The sequence below is a fragment of the Mchenga conophoros genome, linkage group LG16, assembly GCF_057382185.1.
Source record: "Mchenga conophoros isolate Kocher_MC1m ecotype Shallow Benthic linkage group LG16, M_conophoros_male_GT1.1, whole genome shotgun sequence".
Lineage (NCBI taxonomy): Eukaryota > Metazoa > Chordata > Actinopteri > Cichliformes > Cichlidae > Mchenga > Mchenga conophoros.
In genome coordinates, this window is record NC_140541.1 from 3,045,823 (window position 1) to 3,064,546 (window position 18,724).

The following is an 18,724-nucleotide window of genomic DNA, read 5'->3' on the forward strand; positions in this document are numbered from 1 at the left end:
AGGCTAACATTAACTAATACTTGACAGGTGAAAACCTCAGATTTCCAAACATAAATATAACTACATGTGTTTCTGCATTATCATTATTATCACCACAGAGGTTTTCCACATCATATCATGTGCACATTGATCAAGAGCTCTCCACCATGTTGGATGTGACATAATCACCAGCTGCTACAGGAACGTATTTCCTGACTTGATTGTTCTGCTGTCTGGAGGTTGCTGGCTGCACTGAAAAGCTCGTAGTGAAAGCTCTGGTTGCTGGCTGATTGTCACAGCTGCCTGAAGCTGAGCAGGTAGAACTGAAAGTGCAAAAGTCCATAATGTGATCTTCTATGAGCTTTGCTTTTACTGCACTGGCAGCGTGTTTGAGATGCTATGCTGAATCGAACGCTCTCCTGTTGTTTTTACATGCTGGATCAAAATCTGTTAGTGACAGTGTCACTGACATGTAGACACAAACCGGTTCATCTCTGGAGTTGAGGGATCTTTTTACGATGGACTCATAGGTCAGTATGACAAAAACCCTCCTTTAAGAAATGGCTGTGTACAAAGACTGGACTAAAACGAATGAAACAACAGCAAGCGACCAAAGATCAACTGTGAAAGAGCTACAGTGCTAATAAAAATAAATACATAAACGATATTCTTCCTAATAAGTTATGTGAACGTTTGTCTAGCGCTTTAAAGATGGACGACAGGAGAATCTGTAACAAAACGGTCTAAATAATATCCTGGTATAGACTCAGTCAAATCAAATTCAACTTGACAAAACAAATATGATCTTAAGTCAAATAAAATAAATGAGGTATTAAGTAAAACCAAATATTTTGTTGCGATGAAACAAAGTATGCTCCTGTGACAGTGACTGTTCATATTTCCCACACAGCCGTGTCCAAACGTTTGTCATCGGTGCTGAAGTGCGCTAGACTTGAGGCTTGAACCCCGTGTTTTCTGGAAACGTCCACAGCAGCTTCTGCTGTGCGGTGGAATGAAGTCATCAGCAGCCTGCAAAGTGTGCTATTTTATGATGTCTGAACACACGGAGCGAAATACAGCAGGGATTGCGGCTTTTCTCTGCGGATCTTTGCTATTGTTCTGTGTTTTATAGCAGTGCTCGGGCATCGCAGTGCTCCGCTCTGCCAATAAAATGTGAACCCGACAAAGAGAGAGAGAGAGGCAGAGAGGGGAGCGGGGTGGGCTGTGCCTAGCAGTGAGGGAGTGCCATCGTGGGAGCGGTTTGCTCCTTCACATCAGACCTCTGCTATCCCTCCAAGCCGGAGGACCGAGGAGGAGCCGCCGTCCTGCGTTGCTCTCTGCGGACTCACGGATAATAGCGCACTACAGCTGAGAAAATGGTTTTGCTGCTGCCGATGGTTACCCTTTACACGCTGAGCGTCTTTAGCGGAGCATCCGCCGCCACTCACTGTAAGTGTTTCACCTCAGTGCGCTCACCTGTCTGCGCCTCTGCTCTGCGGGCGGACAGCTGGCGGCGCGCCTGAATCAGGGGCTGCTCCGACCGGCGGAGTTTTACGCGCGCCTCGTAGCTGAGCCTTCCTGTTGTTGCCGGAGCGGCGTCGTGATTATTGTGCGGCACCGCTGTGCTCGTGTCGGCTCTCCTCACTTCACTTTTTGCTTTCGAGCACATAAACAAGTTGTTGATGTCTGCTGGCTGAGGTTTTGCTTTGAACGGACCGCACGATGAAGGTCATGCGAACAGGTTCGTTTCCTTTGGTTCGAGGCAGATGCGCTGCGGAGTGGCCGAGCTCGTCCTTAGTTGGCGCTTTCATGTGGGATTTTTACGAGTCTCAGTCTCGGGTCGTGTTTTGCTGATGTGTGTTGGGGAACCAGAAGTGCTGACTGGCCACAGATGTGCTGCTCAGACGGCTGCTGGTATTGGTCGACTCCTACGTACAAGCCCCCTCTTACACCCCGCAAAAGCTTTCACTCCAGAAAGAGACTTTTACGCCGTGATTTGACGCCGTTTGTTTTTACCTGCATTACTGCGTCCAGTGATAGTCCTAAAAATCTCGATTGGCTGTCGACCACCTATCCGAGTTTTGTAAAAGCAAAATTAATTGTTTTGATCGCAGGATAAAGGACTTCTGCTGTCCTTCGTTTCTACAGTAAACTGACCGTCGTTGTTCTCATGTTGGATAAAAACAAGCATTTTTGTAAAGGCCTTGAGCATTCATTCTCAGAGTTTGTGATCCAGCTTCTCAGTGGACGGTGGAATCCTCTCAATGACAAAGTGCAAACCAGGAGGTTGAAATATTATCAAGTCCCATAATGTGCAATTCAACAGCATCACAATGTGTGTCCTTCAATATGATCGTTGTGATGTCTCACACCAAGTTCAACAGAAACAGATACAAATCTGTGTTACATGGTAAAAGTACAGTAGCTGTGTAACTGCCTTTCATCGGTGGCTTTGCAGTAAATGTAAGATGGTCACTTTTATTTCCTGAAATAAAAATAAGAGTTCATTCTTTATATTTTCATGTGGCAATAATCCAACCTGGCAACATAAGAGGACATATGACTGACCAGCAGTGAACCGCAGGTTAAGGGCCCTGGTGCAGGTTTACTCCTGCATGCCTGTGTCTCATTTATCTACTCACCTGCTTTGGCTCGTGGCCTTTGCATTGGTCGTTCTGTACAGAAGCTGTTGCACACACCAGTGTTTGTTGTAACAGTGAAGTAGCTGGAGCTGTTCTGGTCAGTGAGCACAGTCTGAAGTTATCCAAACTGAAGGTTTGAACTAGTGGAGTTCAAATTCAGCAGAATCCAGACAAAGATTTTGTCTTAAACCACAAACCAGAAATATTCTTTTGAATGTTGCCGACCAAAACAAACCAAAGCACAGCTGCTCGTATAAATCTGTTTATTTAAAACAAACATGCTTCCATGTCCTACACATGAAATGCGATGGCCTGTGGGAGTCCTTAGTGAGCTCAGCTCTGACAGATATGGAACAACATCTATTGTCCAACTGGAAACAGAGGAAACCATCAGGGACCTGCTGAGCATGAACCTTTAGTAATGAGCCTGCTCAGTCCGTGCAGGTATTCCACAGCTCCCACTGATGCCGACCAAAATTATAACTCAGGCACTAAGACGACGGCGTCAGCCTCTCTATCTGACGTCCAGTTGGTTCTTGTTCTCTGTTATTTCATGCCTACAATAATTCATTCTGGCACTAAATATTTCTTTAAGCTATTTGTTTAGAGGCAGATACACCTGTTTACCTGCTGCTGCCATTTACCTGTTTGTTACAAATATGAAAACAAGGCAAATGTTGTGACTCTGCACTGTTCACCTGCTGCTGTTCACTTATTATCCTCACACTTTCTGACTAATTACAGTAAGCTGAGTCATCCACTGGTCTGTTTCTTTGGGTCTTTGTGCTCACAACAACTGCAGCACACAGTATGTGATGCTGTGGGTGGGCGGTGCTTGTTAAGCCCCACAGCAGCACTGTGTCTCATAACTTTCCAGCTTTGCATTTTTTGCAGTTTGGGAAACAAAACGTTCACAAATGTCACAAAAACTATTTTAAATGTTTAATTCTGCAAGTGAATTTAGTATGCTAGTTTGAACACCAGGTGGGCGGAGCTTCTGTGGTTCCAGTCAGAGCTGCGACCACATCATTATTATTATTATTGAGCTTTAGCCTCACATGCTAACCTCTTAGCTGTTTGAACATGCACACGTTCTATCAGGCAGAATGCAGAGATGAACCCTTTCAATTCAAATGTCAGTTTCTGACACAATAACTTAGATTTGGATCTGTATAATGTGCTTCTGTGTTCCTGATTATTAGAACAAATCCATCAGCTGTTTTTAGCTGCAGCCTAACAAAGTGTGTCTAACAGAGTCAGTGTAGCTTTTGTTTAAACTGATATGATGATGGTGTGTGTAAAAAGGAGCTTCCTAACCTTTCTCGTCCTTTCTTGTCATGTTGAAAGTGTAAAAAGTGATTTTCAGCAGTGAAAGAACTCAGCACGGGCACGCCGTCGTTTCATGTGCTCGTCTGTCTTTGAGGTTTGTGTCAGGATTTAAGCAGTTTGTGTTAAGGTGGGAACCTGAGCTCAGGCGACAGCTGCATTAGTCACCTGTGACAGTGATGCGTTTTCAAACGTGACCTGCGATCAGGTTTGACACATGTGGCCTGATGAAACGGCGAGCTCCTCCTGGAGGTCAAAGAGCCGCTCTCATATTTACCGCTGGGAAACGAGGAAGCGAACAAAGATGCATCATTGCTGGTTTATCAGGTGACAGAGTTAATGGCAGCCATTTCCTTCTGAGAGGCCCGTGTGTGCGTCCTTTGGCTCCACAAAGACACGGCGATATGCTCGCGTTCGGTTTCATGTTATTGGCTCATTGGTCCAACAATGCTGGATACAGGCAACAGGACCCATTCACAAATATATGGAAATAACACTTACTTTATTATTATAGTAAAAATCGAGTTTTATTGACTGTAGTGGAAATATGTGCTGACAATAAGAAACCACAGCGTGTTCTCCAGTAGCACTATCAGTGCTATCAGTGTATAATGTAGGGCTCGAGTGCTCTCTTTTAAATGTACCGAGCTCACTGCACAATTCCCCAGCTGGCTTTGTGGGTTTTAATGACCAAGGCTGGTGTGGACCACTCAAAGCACATTTATGCATCAGCTGAGAGAAAGCAGGCTGTATCTGTGTGCGGCTCTTTATATATTCTACTAGTGACCTGGACATTTGGCTGACCGTGCAGATGAACACGGTCCTGCTATTGCACAAGGTTCATTTGTACGAGATCTTCAAAACCAGTGTTTGGTTCATGCCTTGGTTGTTTTTGCTACCAAAAAGAAATGTTCCTGTGATCATGAACAACATATAAACACCAGCATTCTTCTGCATTTCCTGTAAGCAAACTTTCACCAGACTAGGACGCACACATGGGCGTCATGGAAAGACTGAACTATAATATCATGTTGAAAATGTTTGCAATTTCTATGTATAGGAGCTGAAGTTCACTAACTACTTTCCGACCTGCTACAGCTCAATAAAAACGAACAGGGAGCACACAGCAGTTCAGCGTTGCTTGGTGTTCGTGTTACAGCTGCTGTGGTGCAGAACTCTGTGGTCAGGTGGGGCTGCTGGCTGTTGACGGTCCTGAACTTTAGGCTTAATGCGTAGGAAACCACAAACTTTCAACTCCTTTAAAAAATGCAAAAAAATTGGTGTTAAGAGGTGTCAAAGCAAGAGGTGGTTATATAAGCCTAACTATACAGACATGTGGGCCAATCAGAAGCCTGATGATGTCAGTGTGTGTGTGTGTGTGTGTGTTGTTGAGTGCTGGTGGCCTAATGATATTTAAAATGACAGTATTGTTGTCAGTTGTGTGTTCGATGTTTTGTGGCAGTCATCACAGTCTTGGTTAGCTGTAATCTGGGTTATTTACATGAATTTATTGAATGAATAAAAAATGATGGCAGCAGCTGCACGTGTGCCTGCTGAGAGGGCGAAGACACACTCTGAGGTCGTCTTCATCTGTTAATAATCCTTCCACAGGTTCACGTCCACACATTTTTAGATAGAGCTTCTGACAAAATTAATGGAAAGAATTTATAGTTTTTACTCACCGGGTATCCTGATACTATACTGGGAAAAAAAACCCACTATGGGATGGGAAAAACACAGGCCACAAAACTACAAGTAGTGAACAAATACAACATTTCCTTTATAATTTCACTAGATCCCTATTGCCAGTCTTGGCAGCCGGGGGTCAGTTCGCCAGGGCCTCCGCTCCTGGCCGCCACCCGGCACACAATGCACCCGACCCCTATGGCGCCTCCTGCAGGTGGTGGGCCTGCAGGAGGATGGGCCCATGTCTCCTCTTCGGGCTGTGCCCGGCCGGGCCCCATGGACTAAGGCCCGGCCACCAGACGCTCGCCCTCGGGCACCCTCCCCGGGCCTGGCTCCAGGGCGGGGCCCCGGTAACCCTATCCCGGGCAGGGTAAACTGTTCCCTCGATGTTCTCTTCATAAGGGTCTTATGAATCGCTCTTTGTCTGGTCCCTCACCCAGGACCAATTTGCCATGGGAGACCCTACCAGGGGGCAAAAGGCCCCAGACAACAAAGCCCCTGGGATCCCTGGGACACACAAACCCCTCCACCACGATAAGGTAGCGATTCAAGGAGGAGACCCAGGACACGCTGGAGAGATTATATCTCTCGGCTGGCCTGGGAACGCCTTGGTATTCCCCTGGATAAGCTGGAGGAGGTGGCTGTGGAGAGGGAGGTCTGGGCCTCTTTGCTTAGGCTGCTGCCCCCGCGACCAGGCCTCGGATAAAGCGGATGAAGATGGATGGATGGATTTCACTAGATCATTTCATCACAGGGCAAGATCACAATTTCTGAAAAAATAAAGATGTTCTGACGAGTTTGTAAATGTAGTGAAAAAGTTGGAGAGTGCAGCGTGATGACCAGTGTTACGAGTGAGACGGGTGGTAAAAGCAAAAATACCGAAAAAATGGAGACAAAGAACAGAAGTGAGATGTCCGGGTGCACCTATGCTAGTGTTTTTGTTCGCTGTTCATTTATTATTTTGTGATCAAAAACAAACATAACATTTCCCAGATGATATCTCAGTACTGCTTGTTTTGTCCTATCAGCTCTCGAGACAGTTTAATTACTAGAGAACGTAAGAGAGGCAGAGCCGCTCGTACTACAAGTTAATTAATTATCCAAAGAGCTGAGGATTAACTTTCTCTCATCTTTGTGTCTCAGGGCTGTCTGATATTTGTAACTTCAGCATGTTACATGCTTACCAGCACACTTTGCATTGCTAAGTACATGTTATTTTCCAAAAGCACACTTTGGCCGAGCTATTCTTGTAGCGCTGTGGCATAATTCATAATCATTATCTGGTGCAACTTCTTTAATAAGGCCACCCAAGGGCTGGTCACAGGCCAGCGTGAGGCATGATTTGAAGGGATGGAAGGAATTTGCTTTTGGCAGGAAAAAGGCTTTCATTACCCGCTGTTATGACACTCTTCAGTGTGAGTCTGTGGGAGGAATATTGCTATGCTTTAAGTGATCCCCTCGCAACGAGCACAGACCGCTTCGCCAGGCATCCAGTTTTTATAAGATTGAATCAGCAGCGTGGCAAAGCAGCGGACACACATATTTACTTAAGATTTCATGCTTGAAGTTAGCTCGGCGAGCAGATACTTCAAAACTAATTATCTCGCATCTGAAGCACCTGAAACGCGTCGCAGCAGAGATGGCACGCAGCTTCACAGGAGCAGTGATGGGTGTGTGCGACGGAGCCGATGCAGCTGCACATTCACTCACTAATGAATGTGAAGCAGGCACTCGGGGAACACCTACAGCTGTACGCATTCAAGGCCTGATGAATTTATCAAAAGGTAAATGAGGCAGAGCGCTGTGGCGTGACAGCGCCGCCACTTTTCCTCATTTCTAAACATATACTACGGTTCTTCTGCAAGACAAAACAAACTGGGAGGAAGGTGCGCTCTCATCATCAGGGGCCCACCGACTGGATGCTGGGATTGTTGTACGAGTATATATGATCACAAGGATTAGTGCCGTCGCGGGCTCACTTCACAGTGCTTGGGCTCGCTGAGACTCAAAGTTTCTTTGTGAACGCTTCTCAGGACGATTTTGTACTTTTGGTACTTAATAGGGAAAGTCTTATTGTAATCGAAACACTCAAACACCAGCCAGAGAAAGCGAATATCCAGGGGACGCTTCTTCTGCACAAATCTCTACAACAGTCACATGTGTCAAATGATGACGATGAACATCAACAATAAACTGTAAAATGAAACACTGCTGCAAATAAGACAAAGACTGTCTGTGAAGGTTCTCAGTCATCCCGGTCCTCGTAGTCTAAGGAGCTCGGACAGGAAAGCCTCGGCTGATTGTGACCTACACCTGTTTTTACACCCTGGCTCGTGTGATGAGGCAGAGGATCAATAGCAGGTCCAGGACCCTCTTGGGGACACTCCCATAGGGCTTAAATCTGGGACTCTCCACCAGTTGTTCTTAGAACTAAAGAAGCTTCTTGGATGAAACGTCTTCAAGAAACTCAAAGAAGTCCTGACACTTCCCTTCCTGAGCTCCTTTGAAGACAAAAAGGCTGCAGAGAATCCTTTGGACAGAGCAGAGACACTGAAGTCGGTTATTTCATTGACTTCACTAAAATAATGTTGCTGTTTATTCCTAAGGTGTGTCCAAATCACAACAGCTGCTTTATAAGGTGAAGACTGTACAGTAACAGAGACAAACTAGTTTGGAAGGAAAAGCTCAGCCAATGAACGTGCAGCATCATACAAGGTGACCAAAAATAGATGGTACAAAAAATAAGTGTGTCTGTGAGTCGATGAATTTATCAATAAGATATTTACAAAGGTGAAACCCGTGTCACAGCGCTCCCCATCTGTTGGCCTTCAGAGAAAGTCAGGCTACACTCAAATCCTTTTGGGCCGTACTCAGCATCTGCATCAGGACTGGTCCATTATTAGCAAACGCAGCAGATAGTTGTTGTTGTTTACTTCACAATAACAAAGGAGTTTATCAACTAGTGAGATATACTACAGGATAGTTCATACATACTGAAGCCATCGTGTCTCCTCTCACTAACAATATCGATAACTCCCACAGATACCAGCAGGCCAGACTTCAGTCTCTCTGTAAGATCTCTGACACGTCAGAATTAGTCAAAGGCGTGAAATAAAGAGACTTTTTTATCTCGTCTTTGTCACTGAGAAATAATTTATGAGGAAATGATAGACGATACAGGGAACTTCACACAGGGATGTTTCTTATACATGCATGAAAAGAGGTTGGTGAGCAAAGTTGTTCAATAAAAACTGTTCATTTATAACTAATTTATAACAGCTACATTCACTGATTGTTTTCACTCAGTAAGGCTCGATGTCACATCATAGAAATATCTGTGACAGTAAACGAGCATCAGATCTTATTATTTTTCTTTATATGTCCTGTCAGAGTTGATTCCTCTCACCACAGAATAGACGCTCTCGCTGTGCAGATCGAGAGTAAAGCGCTTTCTGATTGCAGTAAGTATGAAGGAAACATGCTGACACATGATATCAGACTATTTAGAGAAATAATTCTGCCACGTCTCGAGTGGCGATTACGGCGCCAGGAGACATCTTCCCATTTCCAGCCACGCTGGTCACAGAGCGATGCTGCACCAGTCCCTGATCTATAGACTGCAATGAATACGCTGTAAGTTTCCATGTTACTGGCAGAGGGTTTGAAAGGATTATCAACACCCACCCTGCCAATAAAATGGATGCACAAATCATTGGGGACGGTTACAATCATGAAATATGAGAAGAAAAACGCTTACTTTGAACATTCAGACTCCAAAAAAAGTCATGAATTTAAAGGTAAACAGACGCTGCAGAAACTCTTTCTGTTCCAGCTTAGTGTTTTACGGAGCTTTGTTATTGTGTTAAGCTACTGCATGCTATGTTATTGAATATTGATCGTGATGTATGAAAGAAGCCAAGGAAAGAAAACCTGATTCATCTGGACTCAAACTTGCAGTTGCATCTTTGATTCTTTTATGAGCTGCGTTTGCTTTGCCCACCAGATTTTCACTACTTTGCAATAAATGTTGCATCCTTCCCTCTGATCCACAGAAGAAGGCCAGTGCCTTTAAGCACGGCGTGGGTCCATACAGCCTCAGCTCTGACTGCTTAGTGCAAAGTCTGGGTCAATGTAGCTACTTAACTAGAGCTAGTAAATGAAGCTACTTAATCCAGCTCTTTAGAATATATTATTAGGCTACAACCGCCTGCTGCCCAGACTGATTAAGACTGGCTATAGCTATAATTGTGTGTAGAGGGCTGATTATTACTGTGACTGTTTGTTTATAGTGGCTTATAATATGTGCAGTTAATTGACGTGGCTTTGTTGAGTGTTAATTAATTGTTAGTTAATGTTGAGCCCCCGCATCCTCAGGACCTTCTATCACTGTGCCATTGAGAGCATCCTCACTGGATGCATCACCACCTGGTATGGCAACAGCACCGCTTACAACTGCAAAGCTCTCCAGCGAGTAGTGCGGTGCTCTGAACGGATAATTGGAGGTGAGCTTCCCTCCCTCCAAGACATCTACAGGAAGCGGTGCCTGAGGAAAGCGGGGAGGATCATCAAGGACTCCAGTCACCCCAGCCATAAACTGTTCAGACTACTTCCATCAGGAAGGAGGTTCTGCAGCATCCGGTCCCGTACCAGCAGACTGAGAGACAGCTTCTTCCACCAGGCCATCAGACTGCTGAACACGTCATAGACACCTCAGCTTCACTACTGGAACTTCAACATTATGCACTCCATACTGTACAGTAATGCCACTTGTTTTGCACATATTCAACTCTGTATATTTTATATATTTTATTATTATTATTATTATTATTATTATTTTTTTTTTTTTTTTTTTTTTTTACTATTTAATTTGTAAAAATGTGTATACACACACACACACACACACACACACACACACACACACACGTAGGAAAATATTTAGTATACACATCCAGAAATGCATACACTATTATATATTGTACATATATTTATTAGTTTCAGGTTGGCCATTCTTGTATGTTGCTCGTTTGTGTTGTTGTGTTTGCACATCTCTGTTGCTTGTGGGGCTCGCACACAAGAATTTCACTCGCATGTGCTGTACCAGTGTGCCTGCACATGTGATGTGACAATAAAAGTGATTTGATTTAAAGCTTCAGCAGTGCTGAACTCTGCAGTGCAATGGTAACAGAGTGCTGTATTTAAAGTTTAAGTCCTGGGTGGCTAAACAATGACTCCTCTGCTGATTCCTGATAGAAACGCTGAAGTGTGGCTGAGGCACACATATCCTTAGCCTCATATCAAGTATTTGAATACAAGCCAGTGCAGCAGGCCAGAGCAGCTGCAGTCACCACAGCCACAGTGCTACAGTGTTGCAGTTTGTCTGTTGAATGCAGTAACAGTAACACTACGATGAATGTGCTGTGTAGTATCAGCTTTTGTAAACTCCGTAGCATAACAAACACACCATGTACATTTTTGAGCTATGCACTGTGTATTTAGGATGGATGGGTAACGTCTCCCTGTGACGTCACCATCTGGGTATTTTATGAGTGAGGGAAACTACATCGCCCTGCTTCATCTCCTTTGGTACTGTAATCGAGGAAAACTGTGTATAGCGTTCAGTAAGACTCAAAACTCATGATTGAAACTGTAAACTCATCACAAATTAGTTTAGTGAGGTGATCGATGAAGGGAGCTGATCTCCTGTGTTCAACCTGACTCGCTGTATAAACCAGAGGAGTGGCCTACCACAGCTCCACGTCACGTCTACGCCTTACAGAGGACACAAGGGTACGTCCATCTTTTACATAATGTTTGTGGATTTTCTCAGAACATACTAATGTCGTAGTGTTTGTATTCGTCCAGGTGGGTGGGTTAGATGGATTACATTATTTTTAATGTAAGTAAAGTTGATTTATTGAGCACTTTTCATAGACAGGCAGTCACAAAGGTTCAAAGCAACAGAACCAAAATAGGCAACACAAAAGGTTTAATGTTAATAAAACTTGAAATAAAAAATACTCATACATGTGGAGCACTGGAGGAACGCTCTGCAAAGCTTCTATGCAGAAAACGTGATGTTTTGGAAATAACATCATAACTGCTGTCTTTTAACTTTCTGTTGACAGGTGCCATCAGAGCTGTTCATACCAACGTTTTATTTACTGCGTCCTTTGTTATTACCAATGTTTTTGGCCTTTGTTCTCTTTTTGTCAACAAGACATTATCCCATTATCAGCTTGTCTATAGCAGATGCTCCCAGAAATCCAATAATCCAACAGAAAAGTATCACGTTTCCTCTTTCACTACATTCCTGAATGGGTGCTGAATAATTAATGTTTGGCAGATGTGATGCATATAATCACTCAAACTGTCGATAACTCATGCCGCAGGCTGCCTTTAAATGCTCGGAGCTCCCTCCAGATTATATCCAGTGTGCGCAGACGTGAATCGCTACAGTAAAACAGTCCATGCTCCTCGATCATTTGCATCGATATGAGCGTGGATCTAATTGTTAGCCAATCTCTGGTGTACACTGGCTGCTGCTGAGCATAGGTCACTGAGCCCCAAAGCCTGTTAGCCTATGCATGCTATCATATGAAGCTTTATCAATGCCACAGAGAGGTCTGAGGCCACTCTGTCACCAGATGCTATCACTGTGTCTTTTCATATTATTGACTCTGAGGTTTCTCTTGGCTTCTGCAGCCTCCTTCTCTGGACCACCTTTGCATTGATTTACAACTTGTTTAAATGTCTTATACATGTGGCATTTTCTTGCCCCATAACACATGATAACATGTACAGTCCAGCCACGTGGGTATACCTGTTTAACCATTAGTTAATGCAAGTATCTGTAAGTTTTTTCCATCTCTCTTCTAGATTTATTTGAGTTTTTCAGGCTTCACTGGTGTCAGAATCTCTTTACACTTCATATGAGAGTTGTAGTCAGCAGCTACAAATTCAAAGTCACCGCCTGGAATCAAACCCAAACCTGTTGTCCAGGAGGGGCAGGCCTTACCTGGCCATGAAGCTGCTTGCCTGTCAATTGTCCTGTTTCTTGTGAGCCTGGGAAAACTCAGCGACTATATATAAAGATGTTTGTAAAACACAAGGGATAAAGTCAAAGGCAGTTTTATTAAAGTACAAAATAACACACAGACAAGGAAAACCAAAGCAAAGATAGGACACAACAAAGAGGAAGCAAAGACTGAGGCCACATATACAAACACAGCGTGATGACTAATGAGGAAGTAAAGCTAGGCCGAGATACCAGGAGGAACAGGCACCAAAATAAAACAGGAAATGACCGACGCGGAGAATCGGCCTACAACATAAAAGCAAACATGAAAATGAGAAGGAATAGAGTGAGAATACACGAGGTGACACACAGCCTCCCATTAACTAACAACAGCCAGGTGTGCTCGTTCAGCTAGCTGTGGAACGACTTAGACGAGGAACCTGCCTCACACGTACAACTCCTGTAAACATATTCACTGTTTACTCAGACCACAGACTGTTCTGTAAGGAGATGAGGCAACGAGGAATTCCCCCGTTGTTGACGTCAGCCAGATCAACGAGTATCGAAACAGCAGGAAACCGATATTTTTTTAGCAGTCTGAATAATTCGCTAACATCATAACTGGAAACGTATGGACATATTTATCATGAGTGTCTAGCGTTATGACAGGATATAATTCACAGAAAAAAGAGGAAAAACGCAGTAGATCAGTTTTAAATTGCCATGTCACAGCTTTAATTGAAATAGGTTTGGCAGCACATGACTCACAGCAGCACTAAACCCTGTGAAGCCATCACAGGGAAGAAACAACGCTGTCGTCATTGTGTTTGTGTGTCTGTCCAGTTACTTCTGAATCCTTAAACTTTCAGTTTAAACGCGTTTTCACTTTCTACACGAATGTAAAGCTGATTTACTAAAGCTAAAAATATTTATCTTAACATGCTTTCCTTTGTTCTTAAAGCTTATCAGCCACCCATCCTCCTCTGCTTATCCTTATCAGGGTCATGGGAGCTTATCCCAGCTATCGTAAGGAAAGAGGCGGGGAACATCCTGCACAGGCCTGATGCAGGCCTAACGCAGAGAGACCGACAGCCATTCCCACTCACATCCACACCTGTGGGCAATTTAGAATCACCAGTAAGTGCTTGTCCTGGGAGCAAAGGCAGCTTTGACAGAACTACAGTCGCTCTGGTCTGTGTGTCTAAGCTCGGAGTAGGAAGTTCTTGTTGTGGGAAAAGGCGAGTGGCCTACATGTGGATGCTACGGTGGAAGTGGAGTTTTCAGTGAGAGTGTAAATACACCGTCATGAGTGGAAGGCTGTGTTGGATGTGCATTGCATCCAGAGGAGTATGTAATGTGATTATAACAGCGGGCTGGGATTTGGCTGCATATTTTAAAGTAATTGCTGAATTTACTCCAGCAGTGTCAGGAGTGGAGACTCGTCAATAATCCATTTGTGGCGTGCAAACTTTGTTCTTTCTTCTTGAAAGAATAAATCAAAATAATCACTCCGAGAACAAGAGTAGAAGACAACTTTGATAAATAGCTTAACTCAGTTTATACAGTTTCTTTCAGAGCGATGCAGATGAAAACAGTGTTTGTGGACCGTCTGAGGAAGCCTTTTAATAAAACGTAGGCTGTGGTAACTTGTCCAATGTGTTTAGACACTGATCTGTTTCGCCACATTGTTGCATTTCTAGCTTTGTGTAAGGTTACTTTGTGCTGGGGCTACACGAAACCAAAGAGTATATATTTGTATGAATTTTACAGACGAGTGATCGTCTGTGGTTTGATTTCATCTTTATGGTGACTGCATTGTTCCTGCAGGTCATATTTGCAACATGTAGCGATCGTGTTACTTGAGTAATAATGAACTGTGCACAACAAACTGGCCAGTGTGAATGTCCCTGTCACTTGTGTGTTTCGATGAGAGAAGAGGCTGCACACCAGCGTGGTGTCAGTGGAGCTGATGCTCAAGTAAGAAGAAGAAATCCTACAGAGGGACAAACAGGCCAGTTTGCAGCTTTCTGATTCTTAGCATGGACACAAACAAACTGGTACACTGACTGGTTACCAGACCAGCTTATGTATCTGAGCTGGTCTACAGCAGAAGTTCACAGTTTACAGTGTAATTCAGTCAATGCTTCATGACGTTTGAAATTAATTAAACTATTGTCATTAATTAATACGTGCGAGTCACATGATTGGGGGTGTGCAAGCCCCTCCCACATGCTCTTTATTGCTAATAATGGAGAATATTACAGTACATCAAAGCTGCTTCACTGGTGCAGCTGTATGTGAAAAATTAATGTCGCGCATGAAATTAAAACCACTACACCACTCAGCACTATAAGTTCCTAATTAGCCTCCTTTTTAAGAAACTGGGCAGGATAATACAGTTGCCTTTTACTTTACAGACAAACTCACTCAGCGGCTCCAGCTGCTCGTTCTTGTTCTGCTCTACACTAAGATCGCCGTGGCAGTGCATGAATTAGACTTCAGAGAAGAAGAAACTGTGTCCAGCTATAATCCAAGACAATGAAAAACTGTGTGTATGACCTCAGGATGAAGCAGACTATTTCAAGAAGCAGCCGATATAAAGGATTGCTGAAATAGCGCGTTGCTTCCACAATAACAAGAGGATTATTCAATTGTGAAATGATTGTGGATAACACGATTGTCTCAGATGGACAAAAAAATCGAATGAAATAAAAAGAAAAAGCACCGAAGAACCGACAGTTTGGGTCATCACACAATTAAACTCACATCCACATCCTAAATGGAATGACTAAATAACTACACACAGTCATTCACTCACAGGGGTCTCAGATGACCCCCTGTGAGTAAGCACTTGGTGACAGTGGGAAGGAAAACCTCTCTTTTAACAGGAAGACAGCCCCAGAGAGCAGGCTGGGGGAGGAGCAGCAGTGTGCTGCGGGGGTTGGGGGTGAGGACAGGAAGATGGGACATTTGTTATATTTGTTATGAACACCAGTCAGTAAACACATGTTCATATATTACAAAGTAAAATCTGAAGCCTGGTGTTGAGTGTGTCCCAGTCTGATCCTGGCCGTGAGAAACGCAGCTTCTTATTTAAGCTGTGTTATCAAAGTTGTGCAGCAGATATTTGACCTGACACCTTCTGCCGTCTCTGAAGACTTCAATAACATGTCGTGCACGATGTTCCTTTAAGCTGTGTAAGTAATTGGGCAGCTGTTGGGTTTAATCACATGGATTTGGTGCACCAAGTAAAATGGATCAGACCAGATTGAAATGTGTGCTCCACTTTGCTCTGCCCTTCCCCTGTCTTTATTACATTTTCTATTTTTAGGAAATCCCTTTGGCTTTTTTTCTTATTCAGCTCTTTGAGTTCCTTTTACAGATATTGTCCATATTATTTATAGGTGGTGAGCTATGTTTGTCGTCATCCTCAGGTGTAGTGATGCCTCCACATCAGTTTGAATTCTCCAACATCTGGTATCATCAGTTTGTTATGATGAGACTGTGTCCTCTTTGTACTGAGGAAAGGGCAGCAGTTACTCTCAAACACTGAGTCTGTGCTGTGATCTTTAAAGTGAATCTGCTGCAAACATCGTCTTGAATTAAAAAGATTTCTGCAAAGCTAATAACAGATTGTAATTTCATATTTATTTATATTTTAGTCTTATCATTATGTCACATAAAGCCCACCCTTACTACTTCTGATGCTGTACATTTGGGGCGATCGTGGCTCGAGAGTTGGGAGTTCGCCTTGTAATCGGAAGGTTGCCGGTTCGAGCCCTGGCTCGGACAGTCTCGGTCATTCTGTCCTTGGGCAAGACACTTCACCCGTGTTTGTCTACTGGTGGTGGTCAGAGGGCCCGGTGGCGCCAGTGTCCGGCAGCCTCGCCTCTGTCAGTGCGCCCCAGGGTGGCTGTGGCTACATGTAGCTGCCATCACCAGTGTGTGGATGGATGTGTAAAGCGCTTTGGGGTCATAGGGACTAAGTAAAGCACTTTACAAATACAGGCCATTTACCATTTAAATATTCAAAAGCTTGTAAACTCTTACCTGCAGACAGTATCTACATGTGTGAAATATTAGTAGAATAAAACTAAGCCGAGTCCTTTCACCGGCTCTGTCGCCATATTTAAATCATATTTCTAAAGAGAACATTTTCTCAATGCAAAAACAGAAAAAGGATCTCTCAGTAGGGGAGAGCGGGGTAAGTTGTCACACGGGTAAGTTGTCACACTGTTCATAACTCCAACACTAGAGGCTCTATCTCAAAAATGAAATAGCCACTTTGTGTGACTTCTTCTTCTATAGTCAACCTCCTGTTCACATGTGGTCAAGACTGCTCTAATCTGAGGTGAGCACATCTTTTTTTTATTTTTTTGACCTAAAAGGAAAAATAAATCACTTTAAATTTTCTTCAGTACAACTTTGTTAGGTATAGATGTTACAGATTATTATTTTACACAAAATAGAGGAGACATTAACGTGTCTTTTGATACTTCAGCTGATGTGCTATGTTGAGCTAACCCTGACATTTAGCCAAAATTAGCATAAATGTCAGTTTGGGGCAAGTTGTCTCCTTAACTTTGGGGCAAGTCGTCACATGTGACAACTTGCCCCAGTACAAATAAATGCTCCAAAAAATTGTGATATTGTAATTCATTTGTATTTGTAATAAGGTTTTTGAAGAAAGGAAGGAGAGGCAGGAATTAAGGAAGGAAGGAAGAAAGTAAGATGGTTCGAAATTATCAACGAAAGACAGAGCGTGGCAGAACACCACCTGACATTATGTTAAAGGCAGTCAGGCAGGTAAAGATGCAGAACAAATCAATCACAAGTACAGCAAAGGATTTTGACATAAATTACCGCACTGCAATTACTGACAGCGGACTACCAACTCCAGAGGACATCCAGCCATATCCAAAAGCTGGCCGCCGAAAACCATCCAGCAAAGGAAGAAAACGACGCAAATCAGCAATTCTAACCGACACGCCAGTGAAGCAGCAACTAGAAAAAGAAAAGAATAAGGCTGAATCTAGCAAAAAGCTGTTTCAAAAGAGAGGGACGCGAGGGGGGAAAACATCTGGACCTATGAAGAACAACGCAGCTAAAAGAAGAAAAATAATTCAAGAGTCATCATCAGACGATGAAGAGTGCTTCTGCCTTGTCTGTGTGGAGCCATTTTCAAACAGTCGTCCAAAAGAGACCTGGGTAAAATGCGTAAAATGCAACAAATGGGCCCATGATGCTTGCACCTCAGGCCAGGCAATTTATGTGTGCCAGAATTGTGACTATGAAGTTGAGTCTGATTAATCAAATCAAATCAAATCAAATCACTTTTATTGTCACATCACATGTGCAGGCACACTGGCACAGCACATGCGAGTGAAATTCTTGTGTGCGAGCCCCACAAGCAACAGAGATGTGCAAACACAACAACACAAACGAGCAAAATACAAGAATGGCCAACCTGAAACTAATAAATATATGTACAATATATAATAGTGTATGCATTTCTGGATGTGTATACTAAATATTTTCCTACGTGTGTGTGTGTGTGTGTGTGTGTGTGTGTGTGTGTGTGTGTGTGTGTGTATACACATTTTTACAAATTAAATAGTAAAAAAATAAAATAAAATAATAATAATAATAATAATAATAATAATAAAATATATAAAATATACAGAGTTGAATATGTGCAAAACAAGTGGCATTTATATACAGTGTGGAGTGCATAATGTTGAATCAGAAATAAGGCATCTGTTTTGTTCAGAGGATAAACATGTTAAGTAAAGCAAGTTATTTGCAGCATTCCATTCATGGATGATGGATTTATGTGCAAGCCAGAGAACATTTGAGTTTAAAGTTCAAACTAAAGTTTTCTTTCTACTTAATGTTTTGATTAAAATGTGTATTGGATTGAAATAATTGTTTTTTTCCAAATTCTCTTGGCATAATTGTTCAAATTTCCAGTTTTGGTTTGAATTTAACAATTAAAATCAATAATCATAATTAAGTATTTGTGTTCATATTTTAAGATAATCTAGTGTGACAACTTACCTGCCGATGGGGCAAATTG

The 18,724-nt window shown here is 43.0% G+C and overlaps 1 protein-coding gene across 1 annotated transcript in view; it reads left to right on the forward strand.

Annotated features, from left to right (window-relative positions):
* The first annotated feature begins 1,256 nt into the window (after window positions 1-1,256).
* Window positions 1,257-18,724, forward strand: part of cntnap5a (contactin associated protein family member 5a) — a 140,837-nt gene continuing 123,369 nt past the window's right edge. Inside the window, exon 1 of the mRNA XM_085250368.1 lies at window positions 1,257-1,428. Coding sequence (XP_085106494.1) covers window positions 1,356-1,428 — 73 coding nt within the window. The 5' untranslated portion in view covers window positions 1,257-1,355. The remainder of the gene's footprint in view (window positions 1,429-18,724) is intronic.